At 38.5% G+C, this 23199-nt stretch overlaps 1 protein-coding gene across 1 annotated transcript in view; it reads left to right on the top strand.

Moving 5' to 3' along the window:
• LOC307157478 (protein NLRC3-like) overlaps positions 1–23199 on the top strand; it is a 133320-nt gene that overhangs the window by 102788 nt on the left and 7333 nt on the right. Inside the window, exons 6-7 of the mRNA XM_079869388.1 lie at positions 9604–9777; positions 19492–19665. Coding sequence (XP_079725514.1) covers positions 9604–9777; positions 19492–19665 — 348 coding nt within the window. The remainder of the gene's footprint in view (positions 1–9603; positions 9778–19491; positions 19666–23199) is intronic.

The following is a 23199-nucleotide window of genomic DNA, read 5'->3' on the forward strand; positions in this document are numbered from 1 at the left end:
CAGTTCCTCCTAGGTGAAGGCAAATTTGGAAAGGTCAGATCAAGAGTAAGAGGAGCGTGGTCTGATATAATAATACTTTCATATGCACAAGACTGAACTTTAGAAATTAAACCATTGTCCAGAACAAAGTAATCAATTCGAGAGTAAGAGTGATGAACATTTGAAAAAAAAGAATACTCTCTTTTTTTCGGGTTCAAACGCCGCCATACATCCGATATACCATATTCAGAAAAATTATTATTTAGAAAAATGGATGATTTATTTGCAGCGCATTGTCTAGATGATGAACGGTCAAGCACTGGGTCAAGGACACAATTAAAGTCTCCCCCAAGTATAAGAGAGTGTGAGTTTAGATCAGGAAAAAGAGAGAGAGAATGTTTAAAAAAAACTGACATCATCAAAATTAGGAGCATAAAAGTTAGCTAAAGTTATATTCTTATTGCATAGTGTGCCTACAACAATTATATAGCGGCCATTCTTATCTGATATAATGTCTTTTGGTACAAAGGGTACATTCGTATTAATCAGAATAGCTACACCTCTTGCCTTTGCTTGGAAAGAAGAATGAAAAATCTGCCCCTTCCAACCACGATTGAGGTGATTGTGATCTACGGTGCGTAAATGGGTTTCTTGCAAGAAAGCAACCTCTGCTTTGAGCTGTCGAAGATGAGCAAGAACTCTGTTTCTCTTAACTGGATGGTTTAAGCCCTTGACATTCCAACTCAAAAATCTCAACTCTCTACCCATTAGAGTATCTATCAGAAGCCTGTGATCGGAAAATGAAAATAAAATAATTGCAAAAAGCAAAAGAACAAAACAGCAAAAAAAGAACAGCAAACATAAAAGTCGTAAGGTCAGCACGACGCCATCCCATACAGAAACCCAACCCGCCCACAAAATCAACCCAACCCTCAAAGAACATTACAATGACAGTAAAACTACCCACTAGAAAAATAACTAAGAGTTCTGAACACTCCCTTATTTCACCTTACCTTATATAATCCTCAATCCCTTAAAACAAAGTATCCTCATTATACAACACATAGATAACACAACAGTATCAAATAGTACGCTTAACAGGAGCAGACCCATGGCATAACGATCCTTGGATCAAACTTAAACATTTGACCAATGTAATGATCACAGGGCAAATCAAAATAAATGTTTTTTTTTTGTTGTTTTTTTTTCTTCTTCCTCTTCTTCTTCCTTCCCCCCTCTCTCTTCCTCTTTAATACAAAAAAAAAAAAAAAAAAAAAAAAAAATCCCTAAAGTAAACTAACATTGCAATCAAACTCTTGCAAGCAGTATTTGTAATTGCACAAAAAAAAAAAAGAAAAAGAAAGAAAAAAAAAAAAAAAAAAAAAAGAAAGAAAGAGATACATCATACGACAAATCTAATTCAACGATGGTATCAGATTAAATACTACAGCACCAATCAGTCATTAGAAACGTAGAAACGACCGCATGATGTACAACACTTTCAATGAACAGTGAGCCGTTTGTATATAATGTCAAAGAGCTCAGGAGAATCTGGCGTAGTTAAGTCAATGTTGTACAGCGGGCTCCCTCGAGACATAAAAAGTAAATAAAGACAAGCTCGACCGATCGCGTTTATTGGACGGCCGTCATAGAACTAAGAGGCACTACGGTGAGCCGTCAAAAATTCCTTGGCCTCATCCACCGATGCAAACATCTTTTGCCCACCTTCCTTAGTCAGGATCCTCAGCCTTGCAGGGAAAAGAAGGGATGGCTTAAATCCAAGATTGTAAAGCTCTGCCATTGCTCCTCGATATTGAGCGCGCTGTTCCAGAACCTCCGGACTGTAGTCATCGTAAATGGCGATCGGGTTACCACGGTACTGCAAGGATCCTCTTCTTTTACGGGCCTCACGTATCACCGCATCCTTGATCTGATACCGATGAAAACGGACTATAACCGCTCTCGGCCTCCCTCCCTGTTTCATCTTAGCGACCAAAGCCCGATGAGCCCTGTCAAGTTCAGGAGGAGACGGCAAAATCTGCTCGCCCATAATCTCCGACAGCATCTCAGAAAAGAACACTGTGGGCCGAGGACCCTCAACGGACTCCGGTAAGCCAATTATCCTGATATTATTACGCCGACTGCGGCCCTCCAGGTCTGCTGTTTTGGCCTTGAGTTTAGCGTAGTTCTCAGTCAGATCGGCACACACCGCTTCCAGAGAGTGAATTCGCTCGCTGAGGTCGTCTGTGTTGGATTCCAATGATGTTATTCGTGGTCCATGGTCCGACACCGCAGCCTGGACGAGGTCAAGTTTAGCCTCTAAAGACGTCAAAGCGGTTTTGAAATCAGAAGAGAGAGCGGCTCTGTGTTCCTCCAATAAGCTAGTCAAGGCTGACATGCTAACCTCGCCATGAGCCGCGATCGCGTCGTCTTTACTTATGTCTTTTTTCGCATGCTTGGTTGATTTGGATGCCATTTTCTGCTTCCGTGTGTATTAAACTTGTTATCTCATTACATTCGGAAAAAATAAATCGGTAGAGGATTATAAACTGATAAAGTAGAAGATATGTGCAGGGAGCACGAGGTAGACGCGTCTACTCCATTCGCGTCCAAAACCGCTGACTTTTTTTAATTAATAAATTATTTATTTGAAATCTATATTAACTTGGTCTCCCTTTGTGTTGTTTAATTTCCCCCAAAGTCGGCCTGACTCATTGAATATTAGTTTAAATTCTAGCAATACATTGGTGTGGGTTCACCTTTGCTGTGTACACTTTAAGGCAAGTGGTCAATCCTGTGTTACAACACTGTTTAGCACATATTTTCTGATTAGTAACTTGACAAATTTAAATTAACTTAAAACAACCCACTTGAAGGCCTCACACTATAATGAGATATCAACAAGAACAAAGACAGTTATTGTTTACTGATAATTCATTTTATTACTGCAGATATGCATGTAGGTATGTGTAGAAAAAAAAGAAGTCTGCTCTCTCTCTTATTTTTTGCATCACACCACTGTCCCGGTATATTCTTTGAATCAGGGTGTCTTCCTCCGCAAACACCACAAAATCGCACCACTCCATCCCTGTTAAGAGCAGCTGACCCTGCACCTGCCAGTAGTAGCCATGACCCTGCTTCAATTCCAAGTTGCCGTCTTTCATTTTCAGATGTGGATAATCCACATAGCTCTTAATGTTTGGACATTTTATTTCCACAAGGCCAAATTCAGTACTTTCTGTTGGGTCAAAGACAACCCCATCTGGGGATGTACCTAGCCATGGAGTATCAGGGTGTATTATGAAGCCACAAGGGTAGTAGTTCACCCTCTTGAGCTTGCAGTACTCTTTGATGGCATCAGCTTCCATTTCGAGACCCCTCTTCATTGCTGCTGTCTGACGGACCCCTTTGAGCAGCCGGTCTGCCATCTTATCTAAGGTGCATGGTTTAGCATGGCATATTTCCCCAAAATGTGATGAAGTGAGTCTAGGTTTTCTCAGTCTATGCCAGTCTGCTGATGTACTTTGACTCCTAGTTGCATCCTCTATTTTGTTAGCCATCTCCCAGGTAACCTCAAGTGACTTGAAGTGCAGCTGTTGATGCTCAGTGAAAACGAACGTACTGCATGATGTCTCCAGTCTGCAGCCAGCTAATGGCAAATCTGGGCGTGGTGGAGCGTCATGGTGAGGAAAAGGGCGACTTCTTGCCTTGGGTTGTTGGTATGACAGGGGACTGCCTGCTTGTACCAAACCGAGTGCAGAGTCCACTAGTGGCACCTCACAGGTGATACCCATTGTACAAATGGTTGGTGCAGAAACTGGGGTGAACTCTTTGTAGATCTCTGACACTCTGAGAATGGACAGGTCCAGCAACTCTCCACTGATGGCTTTGTACAGTGTGGACCTATTTGAAACAAATTGAGAAACACCAGTAAGATATATCACTTCTAGGGGTGGAACGGTACATGTATTCGTATTGAACTGAAACGGTACGGGCGTCACGGTTCGGTGCTTAAATTTACACGGAGAATACACGGTATAAAAATAAATAAAACTCACGTGCAAATTAATTGATGTAATGCGAAACTACTGTTAGATACGCGGGTTCTTTATCGAGGCGTGATCAAACAGTGTAAACATAAAAATGTACTCCGTCTTTTTGACATCATTCAAAATGCAAAGTGTTTAAGTTACTGTTAATTAAAATGTAATTTTAAATTTTTAGGAAAACAAATATATTAGTCAAATGTAGCAAATAATTTTCAATTCATTCAGGTACAATTAACAAACATATCTCAAGGTCTTTTTGTCTTTTTATTAATTTAATTAATAAACTCATTATATAAAACTATTGTCAGTGGACTACAGATAAACTGGTTCTATGCCTTTACTTTATTAATAAAACTTCTTTTTTTTTGCTTTTTCCTCCATTGTACCGAACTCGTACCAAACTGTGATGTCTGAACCGAGGTATGAATAGAACCATGACTTCTGTGTACCGTTCCACCACTAATCACTTAAAGGAGAAGTTCACTTTTAAAATGAAAATTCTGTCATCATTTACTCACCCTCATGTTGTTTCAAACATGTATGAATTTCTTTCTTCTGCTGAACACAAAGGGATATATTTAGAAGAATGTCAGTAACCAGACAGTTTTTGGGTCCCATTGACTTCCATAGTAGGAAAAATATATTCTATGGAAGTCAATGGGACCCAAAAACTGTCTGGTAACTGACATTCTTCTAAATATATCCCTTTGTGTTCAGCAGAAGAAAGAAATTCATACATGTTTGAAACAACATGAGGGTGAGTAAATGATGACAGAATTTTCATTTTAAAAGTGAACTTCTCCTTTAATGACTACAAGTAACAAAACTACAGTTTTCTTGATTTGATTGAGAAAAGTAGGCCTAACAAATTAATTAATAGATTACTAACTACTAGCCAAATTCTCACCTTACTCCCTCGGCCATGGTCCTCTGCTTTGGTTTGGCAGACAGCACAGCCATCTTCTCGACGGGACCTGGTTTAACACCCTGTGAATATAGGCCATAAGCAATGATGAGCGTATGTGATATGTGTGTGTGTAGATGAAGTATTGAAATTGTTACATTATTCCAAGACTTGCCAGGGTTCTTGGCTTGTGCCATTGTTGTTCACTCTCCGTACAGCTCAGCACTGGTAGAACAACTGGAATGTCTAGCTGAGAATAATGTGCAGACTGGAAAAGTAGAGCCACACCATGGTTACAGAGCACTGATCCAGCTACACATGTACAGCTGTGATGGGCCAGCTCAACAGGGATTGAGTCCTTCAGCCCCACCTGTAACAAGATGTTTAAAAAATATATTTAAACAGGAGTAGCATAACTGATTTGTCATATATTTATATGGAATACTCAAGTAAACTACTATTTATTTTTGTACACTGTTAGCTAGTAAAAACTTAACTTTTTTTCTTGTAAACACTGTTAGTAAAGGGATTAATCTTTTTCTTTTAATGTGGTCAGTGGAGCAGTTTAATTTGCAGGTACACTCAGAATCCTTAGACTTAGCAGATTTACATACACTTCTATACCTATCTTATGTGTTTCACCTTTCACATGGGATGTTCAGCATACCTGGAAAAACAAACTATACTACACCTACACCACTACATTGCTACTACAACACTGATTGCTGTTAGTGAAAACATAGTAGTAACTAAGCGTACACTGGTCGTTTTTGACGTGAATGGGGGACATGGTCAACCAAATGAACATGGTTAACCTAGAGAAAATAAACAAAAGAACACGATTAACCCAGGAACATGGGTAACCATCTTAACACTACACTTATCCTACACTTAAACTGTGAGGTGGTTTAGATCTGTCCATTGACGGATGACATAACGCCCTCACACACACAACTCCTGTCACTGGATCTTTCTTGGACACTGAGAGGAAATACAAAACCCAAATGAAAAATACACACAACCAGTTGATAATCATATTAACATTACAAGGTATTTAATAACAGTAATAAAGTATGTTGTAATATTGACATGATTTAATGCGAGTTAAAATACTTGGCTGCTAGCTAGTCAATGTCTAACGCTAACAGCTGATCTAGTCGCTTACAGCTGAGGTAACTGTTATCGCTACTCACCTTCAAAGTTGTGGATGTAACTTGATATGTACAATCGAAATCCTTTTACACGCTTGCAACCGGGTGCAGGTGAAGAGTGGTCAACAATCCTGTGGACATCGTTCACATCAATTTTCGGGAGGCCTTGTAAACAACGAGTGAAATATGCCATGTTTCGCAATCAAAACCTGCCGTCTCGCTGCTATAGCAATGCCGCGAACCGGAAATGGTCGACCGCACACTCAAGGCGGCGGAAGTAGAAATCCTTAGTTACGTGCACGTAGCCTATGACCTCTTATATGTCTAAATATCAAAGAAGATTTGATTTCTCACTTCATGAACCCTAAAAACCCATTATAATTAATTACATACTTTTGAGCGAATTTTCTGCAACTATATATATATATATATATATAGCTGGACAAAAACTTTATTCTAGAGCTGCTGCAAAGCCAAAACAATCTGTTACTTTAATTTCCTATTATCACTGTAAAGCTGCTTTGAAACAATCTATATTGATAAATGCGCTGTATAAATGAATGTGACTTGACTTGACTATAAGGCTAATGTTTTATATATTTGAAGAGAACAGTGTCTTAGTGTAGCACAACAGAGAGTAAAAGTAGATGTACCCCGGATTCACAAACAAGGTTTAAAGGCCCACCAACTGTTTGGCTACCCATGTTCTTCAAAATATCTTCTTTTGTGTTCAGCAGAAGAAAGAAATTCATACAGATTTGGAACAACTTGAGGATTAGTAAATTATGACAGAATTCAAATTTTTGGGTGAAGTAACCCTTTAACCTGTTAAGCTGCAACCCCACTTTTGAAAAATCCCCAGAAATGACATACCCAAACTGAAACAGATACAGTTCATGAACCCTTTGCACTAAAAGCACAAGTATGATCTCATTTGAAAGCTGACACCTGGTAGTTTATTGTAAATGTAGAATTAATTATTGTCATAATGATTTTTTTTTTTTTAAATAGATTCAAAGTTTTGTAAAGTTATTAGAATTTTTTTTTTATGAAACATATTAATGAAAATAAAATTGAAGTTGGCACTGGAGCAATCTAGAAATGCACTACAGCTAAAGCCACATGTCTGACCATGTTATATTTAAAATATGAAGATAATAAGTCTAAAACTCTGTATTTAGTTAAATGTTTTTCAAGATCATGTCATGACTTTATTTTGATTAGGCTACTCTAAAAATGCTACTGATGTTTAGTCGTCGTCTAAGCATCCATTCAGTCTTTTGTCTCTATTGTTTTGTGGTGCAAACGAGCCCCATTCAGTCTCAGTCTCCCCCTGCACACATTCACACCTATCCAGACTGGTTATGGCTCGAAATATGCATTTCTTTTGTCTGCATTATAGTTACTAACGACTGGCTATTCACAGGGTTTTAATCCCTAATTTCTTTTATCAAAGTTCTCACTTCACATTTGAAGTGCACTAAATAGTGGTCAAATGCACTAAAACATATCAGTAAGCATTCTTATTTAGAACAAAATTCATAAAATAATAACCCCTAGTGGCAGGTGCACCTGGGCTAGCTAGCATGTTAGCTTAGCACACCATCAATACACGACCATTTATGAGATTAAAACCATGTTTGTGCTCCAAACTTACTTCATAACGCAATCGAGTGTTTTAAATAATCTTCTGTGATATAATTTGGCTTCAGATAAAAAAAAAACCAGACAGAAAACATTATTTATAGTTTTATGCACGATGATAAAGTCTATATCGATTAGCATTACATTATAAATATAATATAAAATATAAAATACCTGGCATGGCTTGAAGAACACAGGCAAATCAAATATCATAGCAAACATGTTTATTGTCTTCAAAACATCTTTTATCTGCATATTACAGTGATCTCTGTAGCTTTGTGTGTAGCAGTGACGTCCTGGAATGTCACATGATTATGGCTCTTCTTCATGTCCCATATATGGATTATTTTTTGTGCATATAGCGCCCTCAGGCTATTGGTATGAATTGAAAACACTGCACATCTCAGTAAGAAGCGATCATAATGATTACATCGACGCATTTGGGTATAAATTCAATAAATATTATTCCTGTCTTTAGAAATATGACGTGAATCTATGAGAATATATCAATATTTCTCCAAGTTTGCACATTTTTGAGCTAAAAGCCCTGAAGGACGTTGTTTTGTGTATCGCTGTCATGACGACAGCACGGGAGTTTTTTATGAATGGAAGCGGTTGACGCGCATAATTCATATTAAAGGTATGGACTCATTTTTTCATTTCATAACTCCTGACACAAATTAAGACATAACTGTCACTATAAGTTTCTCAGAATACAATAGTGGTCAAATACTGAAACTTGAGTATTATATCTTTTTAATGATGTATAGTTTGTCAAGGTATAACATTAAATCTGATAGTAACTTTGAACTATATAAATAAAAAAACGCTTCAGTGCGCCCGCGCACTGGTGAAGCTTAACAGGTTAAGCTAGTCCCAGACTAAAATGCATGTTTGAGCTGTTTTAACTGAAAGCGACTTGTTTTTATCTTAAAATATGTCAGTACCATTGTTTTGTCTCAAGACTTTTTTTTTTTCAAAGCACATTTATAAAAGGTATTAAATGCCCTACTTGAACTAAAGCAAAATCCTGGCTTTGCCTAATCCTTGTCTGTGAAACCGGGCCATAGATATTTAGATATCCAAGTAATTAGGTGATAATTGACCATTAGCAATGACACCTACTGTTAAGAAGCATAAACAGCGAGAACAGGAAAAAAACAAGCAAACAGCATAAATACAACTGACTTACAACCACACAGCCTTAGATGTTTCACAGTGCATTTGTGAGTACAACATGAGAAGAGTATTAGTTGAACGTTAGCGAAACTGCAGCAGCAAATGCAGCTGTGCATTCACATGGGTGTGTTTCTGCGCTGCTACCTTTTATGCAGAGATTTAAGTAACTAGGGAGAGTATTTATTTAATTATTACCATAAATTGGTCATACAATGGTTAACAAATTGGGTCATTGATGAGTATTAGAAGCTTAATCATTATGAAATCTTGGGACATGATCATGATCTACATGGTTAATAATTTATAAACCAAACCTCTGAATGTTACAAACAATTGTCTCCTTTAATTACCTTTGATTGTTCCAAGCCCAACAAATGAACTATTTCAAACAAGTTATCTACAATAATTTGTTTCACTTCATTAATGGATGTTTTTATACCTGAAAAAGTCTGACTAAAGTGTTTGTTTTTAATTCATATAAAAACTCTCTAGCCTACAATTATTTTTGTACAATAAAATCGGCATACTGTTGATTTTAATTCATTTGAACAGTAATTTCAACTAATTTTAATTTTAACCGTAATATTAAAACAAACTTAAAACAGAGGTCATAATTGTAAATGTCAGAATGTGTCTAAGTCATTTAATGGATGTTGTGACAGGAGTTAATTACTTCTTTCTTTATTGTTCTGTTTAGATTGGTCTGGTGTAATCTCACTGGTCAGTCCTGTGAAAGTTTGTCTTCAGCCCTACAATCTTCAAATTCCTGCTTGAGAGAGCTGGACCTGAGTAACAATGACCTGCAGGATTCAGGAGTAAAGCTAATATCTGCTGGACTGAAGAGTTCACACTGTCAACTAAACATACTGAGGTATTAAGAACACAAATTGACAAAGATTCTCTCTCTCTCTCTCTCTCTCTCTCTCTCTCTCTCTCTCTCTCTCTCTCTCCTTCCAGTTTGAATTGGGAGAGTTGTCATGGTAAGGGGGAATTTAAATAGACTTTTATTTTGAGTACAGTTGATATCCAAATTTAATATTTAATTTAGAAGCAAAGTTTAGTTATAGTTGTATTGACCCTTTGTAATGTTAGTATTCATTTGGTGAGTACAGGGATGCCGTCGTACCTGGGTGTGTGAACGCCATCTCTATGGCTTTGTCACAGCATTAGGTGTATCACTCAAGCCGGAGTAACAGTGTAGGATGTGATGCTGGATGTAGCAGAGGTAGTGGGACATGAAAACATTGTTTCATCTACAAACAGTCATATGGCACACCTGAATCCAGCAGTGGGTAAAGAGTGTATATTTTGTGGGATTGAAGAAACAGCTGATCACTTACTTGTTGATTGCTTTTGGTTAAAAGGACTATTTAATTTTTTAACAGAATGCTTTACAAAGTTTGCAGATTTTTTCTTGTACCAGAATACAATTTTCTGAAAAAGAGAAAAAAATGTATACTGAATTTTTTCTTGGGGTCAGCTAAGACCTAGAAAAAATGTTTGGTATGGGTCCAATTAATGCAGAGATGGTAGTAAAATGGATAGTAGCTGCTTGAATTGAAATAGAGCAGTGGTTCTCAATCTTTTTTGGGCTAGCGCCCCCTATCCAATATCCAGGTCCCTGACCACCCCCTAACTAATGAGCGAGCAGGAAAGAGTGAGAGTTAACAGATGAAATAAGTACAAAATTGTCAATTATTAATACAATCGAACTATTCTTCACAGTGATTAATAAAAAAAAAACAAGCTATAAACTGCATTGGCATAGCAATACCAGTGTTTCTCACAGGATTTTTGGTAAATCTGTGGTGGGTGGACCTTCCAGGGGGGTTTGGGGGCATGCCCCCTGTAAGAAAATTTTGTGCATTTTAATGTTAAATTCATCAATCTGGTGCACTTTGAGAGTTCAAAATTAAAAGCTCCAACCCATATTCAGTGTGCAAATTAAACAAAGAAAAATTCAAACCTCTTTTAGTTGTGTCTGTCTACATTACACTACTACATAATAATAGTTATAATATTAATCCCATGACAGTAATAGCAATATATTGTAAAACAAATGCTCTGAAAAATAAAGGACATTAACCTTACTTTCAAAAAATAAATAAATACAATCATGATTTTTCATGAAAAATTATGTTAGAATTTTAGGCCTAAAATACCTTGGTATCAGCTTGTTTTCATCAATGGTATAATTAATACAATTACAATTAATTTGGTATGTCGTGATTATGTGTTCATAATCAGTAAAAACAAAAAAATCTTCAACAAGAATAAAAGCATATGAACAATTCAATTATAATTGTATTATTAATTATTTTTATATCTTGAAACTACCCAAGCAGCGTTTCACGCTCAGATGTGATGGCGGAATGAATACATTACCAAAATGTGATTGCAGAAAATATTTAAATAATCCATCAAATTGTCATTTTCTCCTTACAGTCTTGCGAGTTAACAATAATGCCTGACCAGTAAATTACTTGGTGAACAAAGAAAACATTTTGGCATTAGGGATTGGAATTAGTTAATGCCTAAAAATGTAAAAGTTTTACCTTATAAATAGAATTTAGTTTAAATGTAAAATTTGTCGCCGGAGTGAATGGGAACATGATTTATTGAAAATATTTGAAAAAAATATAAGTGTTTCTTAAGTCAATACTTTTTAATGGCTTGTCAGCTTTCCATTCCTCTGCTGCGTGATTCTAGGCACCACCGGATTGTTGTCAGCGCGAAACACATTTTTGAGCATGTGAATGCTGATTCTTGTCAGCGCTGGATTCTAGTCAGTGCTTGAGCGCTGATCTATGACTGGAAAAATAATAGAGTCGTTGCAAAAATAACGATAAATAGCTTAGGCTATGCGTTAAACTGGCAGATGAATCACAACAAGCGTATCGGTGAGAACACTCATTTAAACAGCATATACACACACCCGAACTTGACTGCACATCATATTTTTGACATTATTGATACTGCTTTCAATCGTAATGCAATAGAGATGAACACAAAAAAACTGCCTAGTACCTACCTACAACACTGACGGTGGACTTGCGGTCAGGAGTAGAGCGGCTGCAGACGAATGTTTCTTTTTTTTTTTTTTTTGAGCGCTGCTGACGTATTCTTTCAAGCGTGCTCACACAATATGACATCACACTCTGTGCATATGTTTTACAACATAATTTAACATATACATAGTCCTAACACTTTTTAAATAGCCCACTTAAAGTGTTTATTACAAATAAATTATTAAATGCTTAAAATGAATACAAGTAAATGAACAAAAATTTGCGTTATATATTTAAACTCGTGAACTATTAACACCTGAACACCCCCCTTTCAAAAATCTTGCTTCCAACGCCCCCCGTTGTTCTCTGAACACCCCCGTTGAGAACCACTAAAATGGAGTATGACTATTATAAATTGATCAATGGTATTGCAATGTTTTCTGAAATTTGGTTAGTGGGGGAAGCTTTGTGTCAAATTGGAGAAAATCATATGTTTATTTTAAATTTGTAAAAATGCAATATATATATTATTTTTGTAAAATCAATTGTATGATATTGGAAACCATTGGAAATGGATTTGAAATGGAAACCAATTGGAAACCATTTGCCCTAGACTTTTACTGAAAACATCTGTTACGTATGTTAACCCTCATTCCCTAAAGAAGGGAACGAAATTGCAAGTCGGAGGTGGACCGACAAAATTGGAATCTCGCTTAAACGAACCAATGCACATGCGATAATTGCACCAGCTGCTCTGCCTCGCAGCGCGGGTATTTAACAAGCACCAGGTGCATCGCAAATTTGATTTTCGCTAAGGAGCCGAGGGTTACCATACATTCCCTTTCAGTCGGTCACTCTCTACATACTTCAGAGGTGGACCAGCGGAATTGGGATCCCTACCAAAATGCTGGCCCTTCCTGTGCCCTGCATAAGCCTCACCATTCTCACCCTTTTCGGGGGTCATCCTGGTGGGAAGAACACCACTCAACGAACAGGTTCCACTTCAACACATAGAGGTGCCTCGTAGAGGGGGCAACGGCAGTGCGACGTGTCCGGAGAGTTTGCTTTTGTCCCAGTTGACCCAAAGCCCCAACAGGCTGAGGTGACAGAGCACTATGTCCCTGTGTTCGCACAACTGCTCTTGCAACTGGTCCAGTATGAGCCAGTTGTCGAGATAGTTGAGGATGGAACAATGGCTGCCTCCGTGACCTTCGTAAAGATGCAGGGTGACAAGGCCAGCCGAAGGGTTGGACTTTGTACTGATATGCCCGACCCTTGAAAGAAAAGTGCAGAAATGGCCTGAGTCGAGGAATTATCGAGACATGAAAGTACACGTCCTTCAGGTCGATCGCTGCAAACCAATCTCGGGGGACGGATGCATTCAAAAATGCGTTTCTGCGTAAGCATTTTGAATGGGGGGACCGGGTGAACTGAATCGCAGAGCCGAGTCTGATGGTGTCTCAAAGTTCCCCACCTCTCAAAAGCGCAAAAGACATTACAAGGTACATTACCACCCAAATCATACTTCTACTTTATGATAACCATAGCAAAAGGACTTCTAATCATGTTAACAATTTTTCTTCTCAGGTGTCATAATAGAATATCAAAGAAAGCAATGAGACCCATTAGTACTTTTTGCCTTTTATTTTCAAATAATCAAGCATCTTTTACATTATAATTATTACTTATATAGAGAGTGTGCAGAGGTATATAAAGTGCAATATTCAAATATCTAAAAAAGACCTTGTGTCAAATAAAGCATAATTGTAAAACTGTATGAAGTATTTTGCTAAATAAATAAACTGATTTTTTTTTTCCTTAAAACCTAAAAATAAAATTTAATAATATGTCCTTCTTGTCAAATAAAATAAAAATAAAAAATGTACAAAAAAGTGAAGAAAAAAAAGTCCAAACTTCTGGACTAAGATTTCAATTACTTAGAGTGTCCCTCAGTGTGACAGCGCTTTGACACCAAGCACAGTGCAACATTGCACTTCACGCAGTAGATAGGATTCTTGACTTTCTTGTCCTCCATTTTCCACTTAACACAAACTCTTCTTACAGTTGTAGCATCACTTCCAAAATACTCAGGGAGGCTATTTGGATTTATGCACTTGATGGGCTGGCAGCTGATGTTGTTGGCTCTGAGGTATCTTTGATAAGTTCAGAAATGAACTGTTCTCTGAACATTTGATTAATGACGTGATTACAGTCAAGTCTTGTCTTTTAGTGGCAATATGTTGCATTATTGCAAAATTATGTCATTATTGCAAAAACAAGTCACTTCAAAAGACCTCAAACAACAACAAAAAATTCTAAAGTTTGACGAAAATACTGGTTTAATCTTCTTTATACTGTTTAAATATATATTCACAAAATATAACTCACAAAAGCTGTTATAAGAGCAGTTAGCAACTTTCAGAAGAATGAGTGGATTTCTATGGGCCTCTCCTGGATCTATATGGTAATTACACTGTTGCCTTTCGAAAAGGAACTCGCACTGCGTCCTGAGACACTATTGGGGAAATGCCACAGTGTGACTGATGACTTAAAGCTGCAGTCGGCAAGTCTGAAAGACTTAGCCAAAATTTTTAATGTTTACAACTCTCGTGCCCCTCCCCCACTACCAGCGAGCACCCTCCCATCAAGTTCGTGCTCGTCAGTGCGTGTGCACCAGATTTTCTGTGAACGCGTCCGTCTCTTCAGCATCGATCAACACCATGGACTCGGAGGTAGGCTGTCCTGGCTAATCTACCCATAGATAGCAATAACCGAGGAATTAGAAGCTTGTTAGTAGATTTTCTCCCCGCCATCACGCTTTGTACAATCCAACACACCTGCGAACTTTAGGCGTGTGCATGTGATACTGTAACGTGCGTGGGGGAGGGGGGATTGACAGTCAGATCTCACACAGCCCTGCGCTGATTGGACCAGAAGAACCGGGAGCGATGGAATTTTGCAAAACAAATAACAGGCTCCAGGTGGAGGTAGAATCTCGTTTTTTTTTTTTTTTAAACCGGCTGATTTATGTTGTTCTGTCGGAGCATGGTGTTGGTTTCAGTGAATATGATCAAAAAAATCTTGCCGACTGCAGCTTTAAGCACTGTAAAATCACAGCAATTGTATTGGCCAGCGACAGCCATGATGTCACTACAAGTGCGACCAGAGGGTAGCATTGCCGCCCGTGCACCTCCTCCTTATAGGAGCAGGTCACAGAGATGATGCGAGTCAAGGAGGAAGAAGCAGGACCTCAGGAAAGTGATCCAGTTCAGACACAACCAGCATCCTGGAACCAGCAGAGGCAAATAACATTGCCTCCTTCTCCTTTTGAGGGTTATGAGTCCTGATTCAGGCTGAGTCAGATAGCAGACGACGATGATAGTACAAACAGTTTATTCAAAAAACACCATTTAATAAAGTACAACACGATCTTCAATAATAAATCGTAGAGTCAGATAAATCAACAATCACACACACACACGCCTATCACTTCAGAACCTGGGGGATTTGTCCTGACTATTAGATCAACACAGCAACCACTCGTGCTCTCTCACAACACTCCACCCGTTGTGAACACTGCAGATTGTCAGTCAAACCACCACCACACCCAGAAGACTTCAGGAACCACGGGTACCCCAGATTCTGAAGGGAAAAAGACAAGAACAATCAATATAACAATAAACAAAAACACACAAAAAAACATACATTTTCCACATAAAACTCTGTCAATGAAGCGTATAATCACACCCGGCCGTAAAGGCCTGTCTTTCTCAGGAACAATACCAGCCAACCAGCTGATGCTCGTGGACCGTGATCAGCACGATAGCGGGCGTTAATGGGTCATTCCCCTATGTCTTGACAAACACATATCCGAAATCACAAACAGAAAATCAATTCAACACAAACAGAAGATCAATTCAACACAAACAGAAAATCAATTCAACACAAACAAAACAGAAAATACAAAAGAAAACCAAACAGTCCTAATAATATACAAATATAAGGGTGACACCCATAGACCTTCGTCACTGTAAGGTTACCACTGTAAGGTCGTCCTCCACCGAATGGAAACCGTCACACTGTCAAATTAGAATTCACATACAAGTTCACAGAAACTGCACAGTTCAAATAAGAGATGGAAGGGCGGGCGAACACAGCGACTTGTGAGTAAAACACAATCTGTCCAAAGTCGTTCAGCGTCACACAAATAAAAGTTACAGAAAGTAGCACGAGCCGACAGCGTCTTCAATGCTTCCACAATCTGCAAAGCCTGCTAAGCCTGCTGCAACACCTCCACGCCTCATACCACAATTAAAACATAACATTAGGTTTAGGAGATGATAGTCTCGTTAGCTTAGGCATAAGAAAAATGCATCACATACCTGCGGTAAATAACTCGTGCCGCGCAGTGCACTCAAGGCGTGCTAATAAAAGGCTCGCCATGATAAGCGTTCACTCCACGTTCTCCTCCGCCACACTGCAAGTTAAGCGAGTCCCAAATTACCCTTTCTGATCCAAACATTCATGCACTTGCCACAAAATCCCTTACCTCCTGAACCTAAACCGGCGCCCCAGAATGACGTCACTTCCCGGACTCGGAATAGCACGCTTGCCTAGATGTCTGCCGCATCTCTTTTTATACCCGCAGAACACCATATTTGGGAATTAACCCTATGATGGCTGATTACATCACCACAGTTACTACAGCTACCCTCTTCTTCTTCCTTGCCCCTCCTCAGGCAACATCAGGCCTTAGAAAGGACTTGACCGATGATGAAAAATAAATAGTCTGACGGTCCGGCTCTGTATAGATTTATTATAAATGTATTTGTTACTCTTCTCGTTTTAGAGAGTCATTATGTAGAGTCTGTTTCTACATAGAGCTTCTAGCATAAGCCCGAGCAGATGCCCAAGACATTCTCAAGTGACAGGCTTTCAGCTGGAAAAGAGCCTCCTTAGTAGTCGGGCTGCAAACTTCAAGTTCTCATCTTGGTTAAAGGGTCGTTATGTTGAGTACATCGCTTGTTGTCCTAGAGAGCCATGTCAAGCTTGTAGCTTTCTGTAAGCAGTCCGTTTCATGATCCTCTTTCCAGAGTCTAGATGTGCTTTTTTGAGTTGCCCTCTCTGGGTTTCCTTTACAGTTAGCGCTTTAAATTGAGCGGATGGTATCAGGTTGAAGGACTCTCATGAGCTTCCCTTTGACACCTGCTGTGGTAAGATGGGCACTCCCCTCTTAGGGCAGATTTTTGTGCTGCTGCTGTGTAGTGAAATATCCAGTGTTTTTAACATTTATTTAATAATGAATTCTGAGCATCCCCCTGATAAAATATGTTCCCGCAGCTATGTGTGCATGTATTTTAAAAATGTGTCCTTAGTGAAAACTGTGCAACCCAATGTCACATAAAAGACTTGTTCAAATGTACTATAGTTTATTGTTCAACTTAGTTTAATCAAGGAGAATATTTGATAATTAAAAAAAACAAAATTATGTTTGACCATTATATAAGCCTACTCATTAATAATCAGTTACAGTCTGTACCAAACAACAGGGAAACTCTTGCTCTAAGCGAAGTGAAACTTTACAGGTTATTAACTGCTTTTTACACTGTAACTACTGTAAAATGTGACATAAGACATTTATTGATCAATCAATGTTTCTGTGAAAAGACTAAAGAGGTCAGAGATTAAAACTCGCTGTAAAATGAAAAATGTTTTTATCTGCTTCATCTTCACCATCACTTCATCTGTACTTACAAAATACCTAGGTCTTATGTCTTAATTTTTTATTATTATTATTTATTTAGCTCACATCATGTAGCTAGAATGCATAATGCTTGTCTGTAACGATTCGAACTCAGGTCAGTCGTGTCAATGGCTGAATCAACTGCAACCTGTGCTTACTCGCCACACCACTCTCCCGATTATCAGACGACATTCTTTTGTCGATTTGTTTGTTCTATCAGTGTAAATGGCCTTTGCCAACAAGACGGGATATTTGCACTTTGTTTATTTTAAATTAAATTGACACTACATTTAATTACGTTGCTTTTAGATTATGGGCTCTTCAGTTTGTCCGTCTTGCACAACCGCTGTTATTTATTTATTTATTTTTTTATGATATTCTATGGAGGAGAAATGCTTAATGTAAAAATAATGTCGTTTTGGATTACGGTCATTGCTTTGATAGTAAATTGTGCATAAGACAAGGAGAGTGTGGGTTTATGGTCATTGTTTTTACCATGTAATGCCACATTTTAGATGATCTGGAACATATAGCGGAGCATATAATAAAACTTAGCACTATAGTAATGCAAGATGATTTATCAATGATAAAGCTCGCATGATATACTATTAATAACAGAACAATGAACATTTTATCGGCATGCACGCAGAACGCACACAGTAAACTTGAATAGGCTATGGCTTGCCCATGTTTACAGTTTTATACAATCACTAGGACACATTTCTCAATACTAATCAACTTTCAAATTGGCACAACAGTTAATTTCACATTCAAAGTGCATTCAAACTTTCAAAACATTTAACTCAAGTCTCAAATCTCATTCTTCCACAACACTAGCAAAGGTTTTCACCCAACAAACACGCTTTGTCACTCATTATGCAAAAACCTAACAAACAGTAACAACAGTTAGAATTGTTGTTTTTTTTCTAAAATTTCTTTACAAACAAGAATGGCACTCTCTCCTGTTTAGAATTCACTGCAGTATATGTGACATGATCTATGTTTGTATTACAGTACAGAATTTGTATATTTTCCCTTTTTGTATAGTTGGTAATGAAGCTGAGAGTCTAACACCTGTGTAGGTGTTCAGCTACATCTAAATGTTTCAATAATATTATTATTTATTTTATTCAGAATATATTTCACAATGGTATTACTGTAGAAAATAAAGCACATTACTGTCTTAAGGCGGGCAATCGGGAAGTCGTGAGATATTGCACGTCACAAGTCAGTTAACCTGATACACGACCACAGACACTCTGGCACCTTATTTGCTTTTTGGTTATTGTGGATTATTCATTAAGTATAACATAACTGTCTGATCCATCTAAGTTACAACAGTGCCTTAAGGTTTTCATACTAGGACTACTTGTCTAATAAAATTTGAACAGTTTGTACAGTACTAATCTTTCTCATGGACCTGTCCTAATTTTGGACTGTACTATTTTTTTTTTTTTTTTTCATGAGATAATTCCACAATGAACTCTCAAAGAGTGAGCTGAGGACATAATCAAATACCATGTGTGATGAAGGCATAAAAGCAGACCGAAACGATTGCAAATAAAAATACTTTTGCTGATTACTTTCACTTTGTTAGCAGATGAGGGTGGTCTGAAGTTGAAAGTGTCTAGACCCTCAACACAATAGAATCGTGCATGAGTGCACAGATGCATAAAAGAGAGACTGGGCAAAAGTAAAAACTTAAAGGTTGAGTAAAAATATATGCAATTGTGAAAGTGGATCTCTGTCTACTGTGAACTGCACCAGTCACTGTGTGGAAGTGATGTCTGATTGACAAACTAATGTCATGTGGACTGTTGGTGTGTGTTTGTAGATTGTCTGGCTGTATGGTGACAGAGGAAGGCTGTCGTTATGTGTCTTCCGCTTTGAGTTCAAACCCCTCACACTTGAGAGAGCTGGATCTGAGCTATAATCACCCAGGAGAATCAGGAGTCAAGCTGCTCTCTGATACAAAGAACCATCCAAACTGCACACTGGACAAACTCAAGTATGTTGAATTTATTTACAATATTCAAATATGAGAAACTTAACCCTCTGGGGTCTGAGCTGTTTTCTGGGCCCTGGAGGTGTTCTGACATGCTCTGACATTTGTGCTTATTTCTGTTACTTGTGACATTTTCATGGCTAAAGTCTAATTACACTGTATTCAGCAGAAACTCTGCTACAATAATATGTCAGCAGCATGTGTGTAAAAGTTTGTTGTTTTGAGATAATGACATTTATGCGTGGTTTGTGAAAATACAAAAAAAAATTCTCGTTTTTGAGACTTCCGGTGATGCGGACCGAGTAGCAGCGTTCGGTGTGAGCTCCCGCTTTGTCGATGCGAAATATCCTGATACTAATGCTTAATTCAGCCCAAGTCGATAAAAAAACACGTGTAGAATTTAGCTGATGTCATTGGACCACTTCTGGGGTAAAGCTTTTGTTAAAATGGCTTCAAAATCCGCGAAAAAGACACAGGAGAAGAAGAACGTCACGGCTAGCAACACGGATAAGACACAAGATGGCAACACAGAGACTGCCGAGACGGATGTGTTGAGTCCCGCAATGACCAAGGCCATGGCCACACTTACAGCAAATATATCCGGGGTGATAGAGGCTAAGTTTGACTCTTTCCTGCAAAAGATTGGAGATATATCGAAAGAGTTGCAAGACACAACTAAGCGTGTTGGGGAAGCTGAACATCGCATCTCCGCGGTGGAGGACGTAAATGTCGAGACGGAGAAACGTCTCTCATACCTGGAAAAAGTTGTGGCCTCTCTACAGGAACGGCTGGATGACCAGGAGGATCGAGGCAGACGTAAAAACCTCAGAATAATCGGTCTGCCAGAATCCTCAGAGGGCTCATCTGTTGTAAGTTTCATGGAGATGTGGCTCCCCAAAGTTTTGACACTGACCACCAAGGACGGGAAAATAAAGTTGGAAAGGGCGCATCGGGTGTCGGGCCCGGCGAGGAGGGGAGCCGACTCACGCAAACCTTACCCCCGCGCTATGATTGTAAGGTTTCACCACTACAGCGATCGGGTTCGGGTGCTAGAGGCAGCCAGGCGGGCGAAGGAGCTTCGTTTTGAGGACAGCAGAATTTTCTTTTTCCAGGACTTCTCCAGCGGAACTCAGAGGAAACGTCGGGCTTTTGACGAGGCCAGAAGGAGGCTCCAGTCGCTCGGACTACACACCTATGGCCTAAATTATCCTGCAACTCTGAGGATCACCGTGAATAACACTACCAAGTCCTTTATCAAGCCCGAAGAAGCTATGGCATATATAAACACGCTTGGTGGTGAAAGCACTGTACCGGACGAACGAGCGTGAGTAAGTAAGATCTTACAATTTAGTCATGGTCTGTGACGAACAAACTGAAATATAACGTTACAGTTCATGCTGCTGTAGTTTGTTTCCAATCTCAATGTTTTGGAGAACGAGTGTAAAAGACTGGCGTTAAGACTATCATGTTAAAGGCATTTGGACTGTGTCTCGTGTCTATCGTGGTTTTTTTTTTTTTTTTTTTTTTTTTTCTCTCTCTCTCTCACCCTTCTGTTTCTTAACAGAAGTTTATCTTGGAAACGAGACCTGCACGGCTCGCAGCCATAAATAATATCACTTTGTCGGTCATAAGTGGAATTTTTTTTTTTTTTTTTTTTTTTTTTTTTTTTTTTTTTTTGTCTGTCATAAGTGAAAGTGCCCAAAGGAGCGGGGTATGTCGGACGTGGCCAGCTGCCACCTGCTGTCACCAACAGGTGGTAGCACATAATTATTTAATTTTATTTACTTTTAATTTTTTATTTATTTTATTTATTTATTTATTTATTTATTTATTTTTTTTTTATTTTTTTTGTCTTTATATTATTAACTTTCTGACTGCATAGATAGCAGAGATATACCTGTTCTTTTTGTGTGATACTATGTGGAAAAATTCAAGTGATGATTGAACGTCAGCTCAATGAACATAGGGCTGATTGAATAATTGATTGCACTCGATACTGTGGGTTCAGGAACATCATAGTCGCATCTGAAGTAAGGTTAAGAGGGCCTAGCAAGGGTCTCTCTTCTGAAGTTGGGGTCTCCACCCTTCTCTTTATTTTGAGTTCCATTTGCCTGTTTGTTCATGGGAGACTGTGTGTATATAGTTTTGATCAGGGGGTTATTCTAGGGTTAGGGAAGACAGCACAGCACTTTGAGTTTCTCTTTCTGTTTTATCTTTTTTCCGGTCACAATGTATGGTACATGGAGGGAATTAGATTATGGATAGTATAATGCATACAGACTTAAGGCAACAACCAATCCTCGCTTTATTTAATTCTTCACAACCACTATGATTGACTCTAAACTTAAGGTATGTACATGGAATATTAGAGGCATACATCATCCTGTGAAAAGAAAAAAAATATTGACGTATCTAAAAAAAGAAGAGGTTGACATAGCCCTACTGCAGGAAACACACCTAAAAGACACAGAACATGAAAAACTTAAACGGGAATGGGTGGGACAAGTTTTTTTTTCTTCTTTCACGTCCAATAGTAGAGGAGTCTGCATCCTTATTAACAAACGGCTTCCTTTTAAGCTAGAATCCTGTATTAAAGATAATGCAGGAAAATATGTTGCAATAAAAGGACACCTGTTTGGCGAAAATATATCTATTTTAAATGTTTATGCTCCACCAGGTCATCCTCCTGCTCTCATTACAAAAGCTTTTTCAGAATTAGCAGAGTTGGACTGTGCTCAGTCATTTGCTGGTGGTGACTTAAATTGCATATTAGACCCTCGCATTGATAAGTTACCTGCTGAAAGAACTAACCCTACTAAACGGGCGCGAGCAACCGCTGATGTATGTGAAGAACTAGGTTATTTGGATGTGTGGCGAGCACTCAATCCAAACAACAAAGAATTCACATTCTTCTCTGGAGTGCATAAAAGTAGCTCTAGAATAGACTACTTGTTTGTCCCTAAAGCAATGTTGTATTCTGTTTCATCTTGTGATATTGGGAGCATTACAATATCGGACCATGCCCCGGTTTATTTACAGTTCTCACATGGAGAGGCCCAGCAACGATCAAGTAAATGGCGGTTTAATAATCATCTGTTGTATGACCCAAATTTTATATCTTGTTTTCGGACTGAGTTTCAGCTATTCTTTTCATGTAATAATACACCTGATGTATCTCCTTCTATTTTGTGGGAGACGTGTAAGGCTTACTCACGCGGTTTGATAATATCTTATGAAAAAAGCACAAAACGGAAGTGTCAAGAAAAGCAACGGGAACTGGAGCTACAGCTAGCTGAGTGTGAGAGGGCATATAACCAGAATCCTACGGATACTAATCTTAAAACAACTTTGACAACAAGAGCAGCACTTAACTCACTGCTCACTCAGAAGGCAGAGCAGACTATAAGATTCGCAAGGCAGAAATTATATGAATTTGGTAACAAACCTAGCAAATATTTAGCCAACCTGGTTAAGAATAGACCTATCTCTCAGAACATATCTTCAGTTAAAGATGTCTTGGGGCAGGAAAAACTGGAT

The sequence above is a fragment of the Squalius cephalus genome (assembly GCF_949319135.1).
Source record: "Squalius cephalus genome assembly, chromosome: 4".
Lineage (NCBI taxonomy): Eukaryota > Metazoa > Chordata > Actinopteri > Cypriniformes > Leuciscidae > Squalius > Squalius cephalus.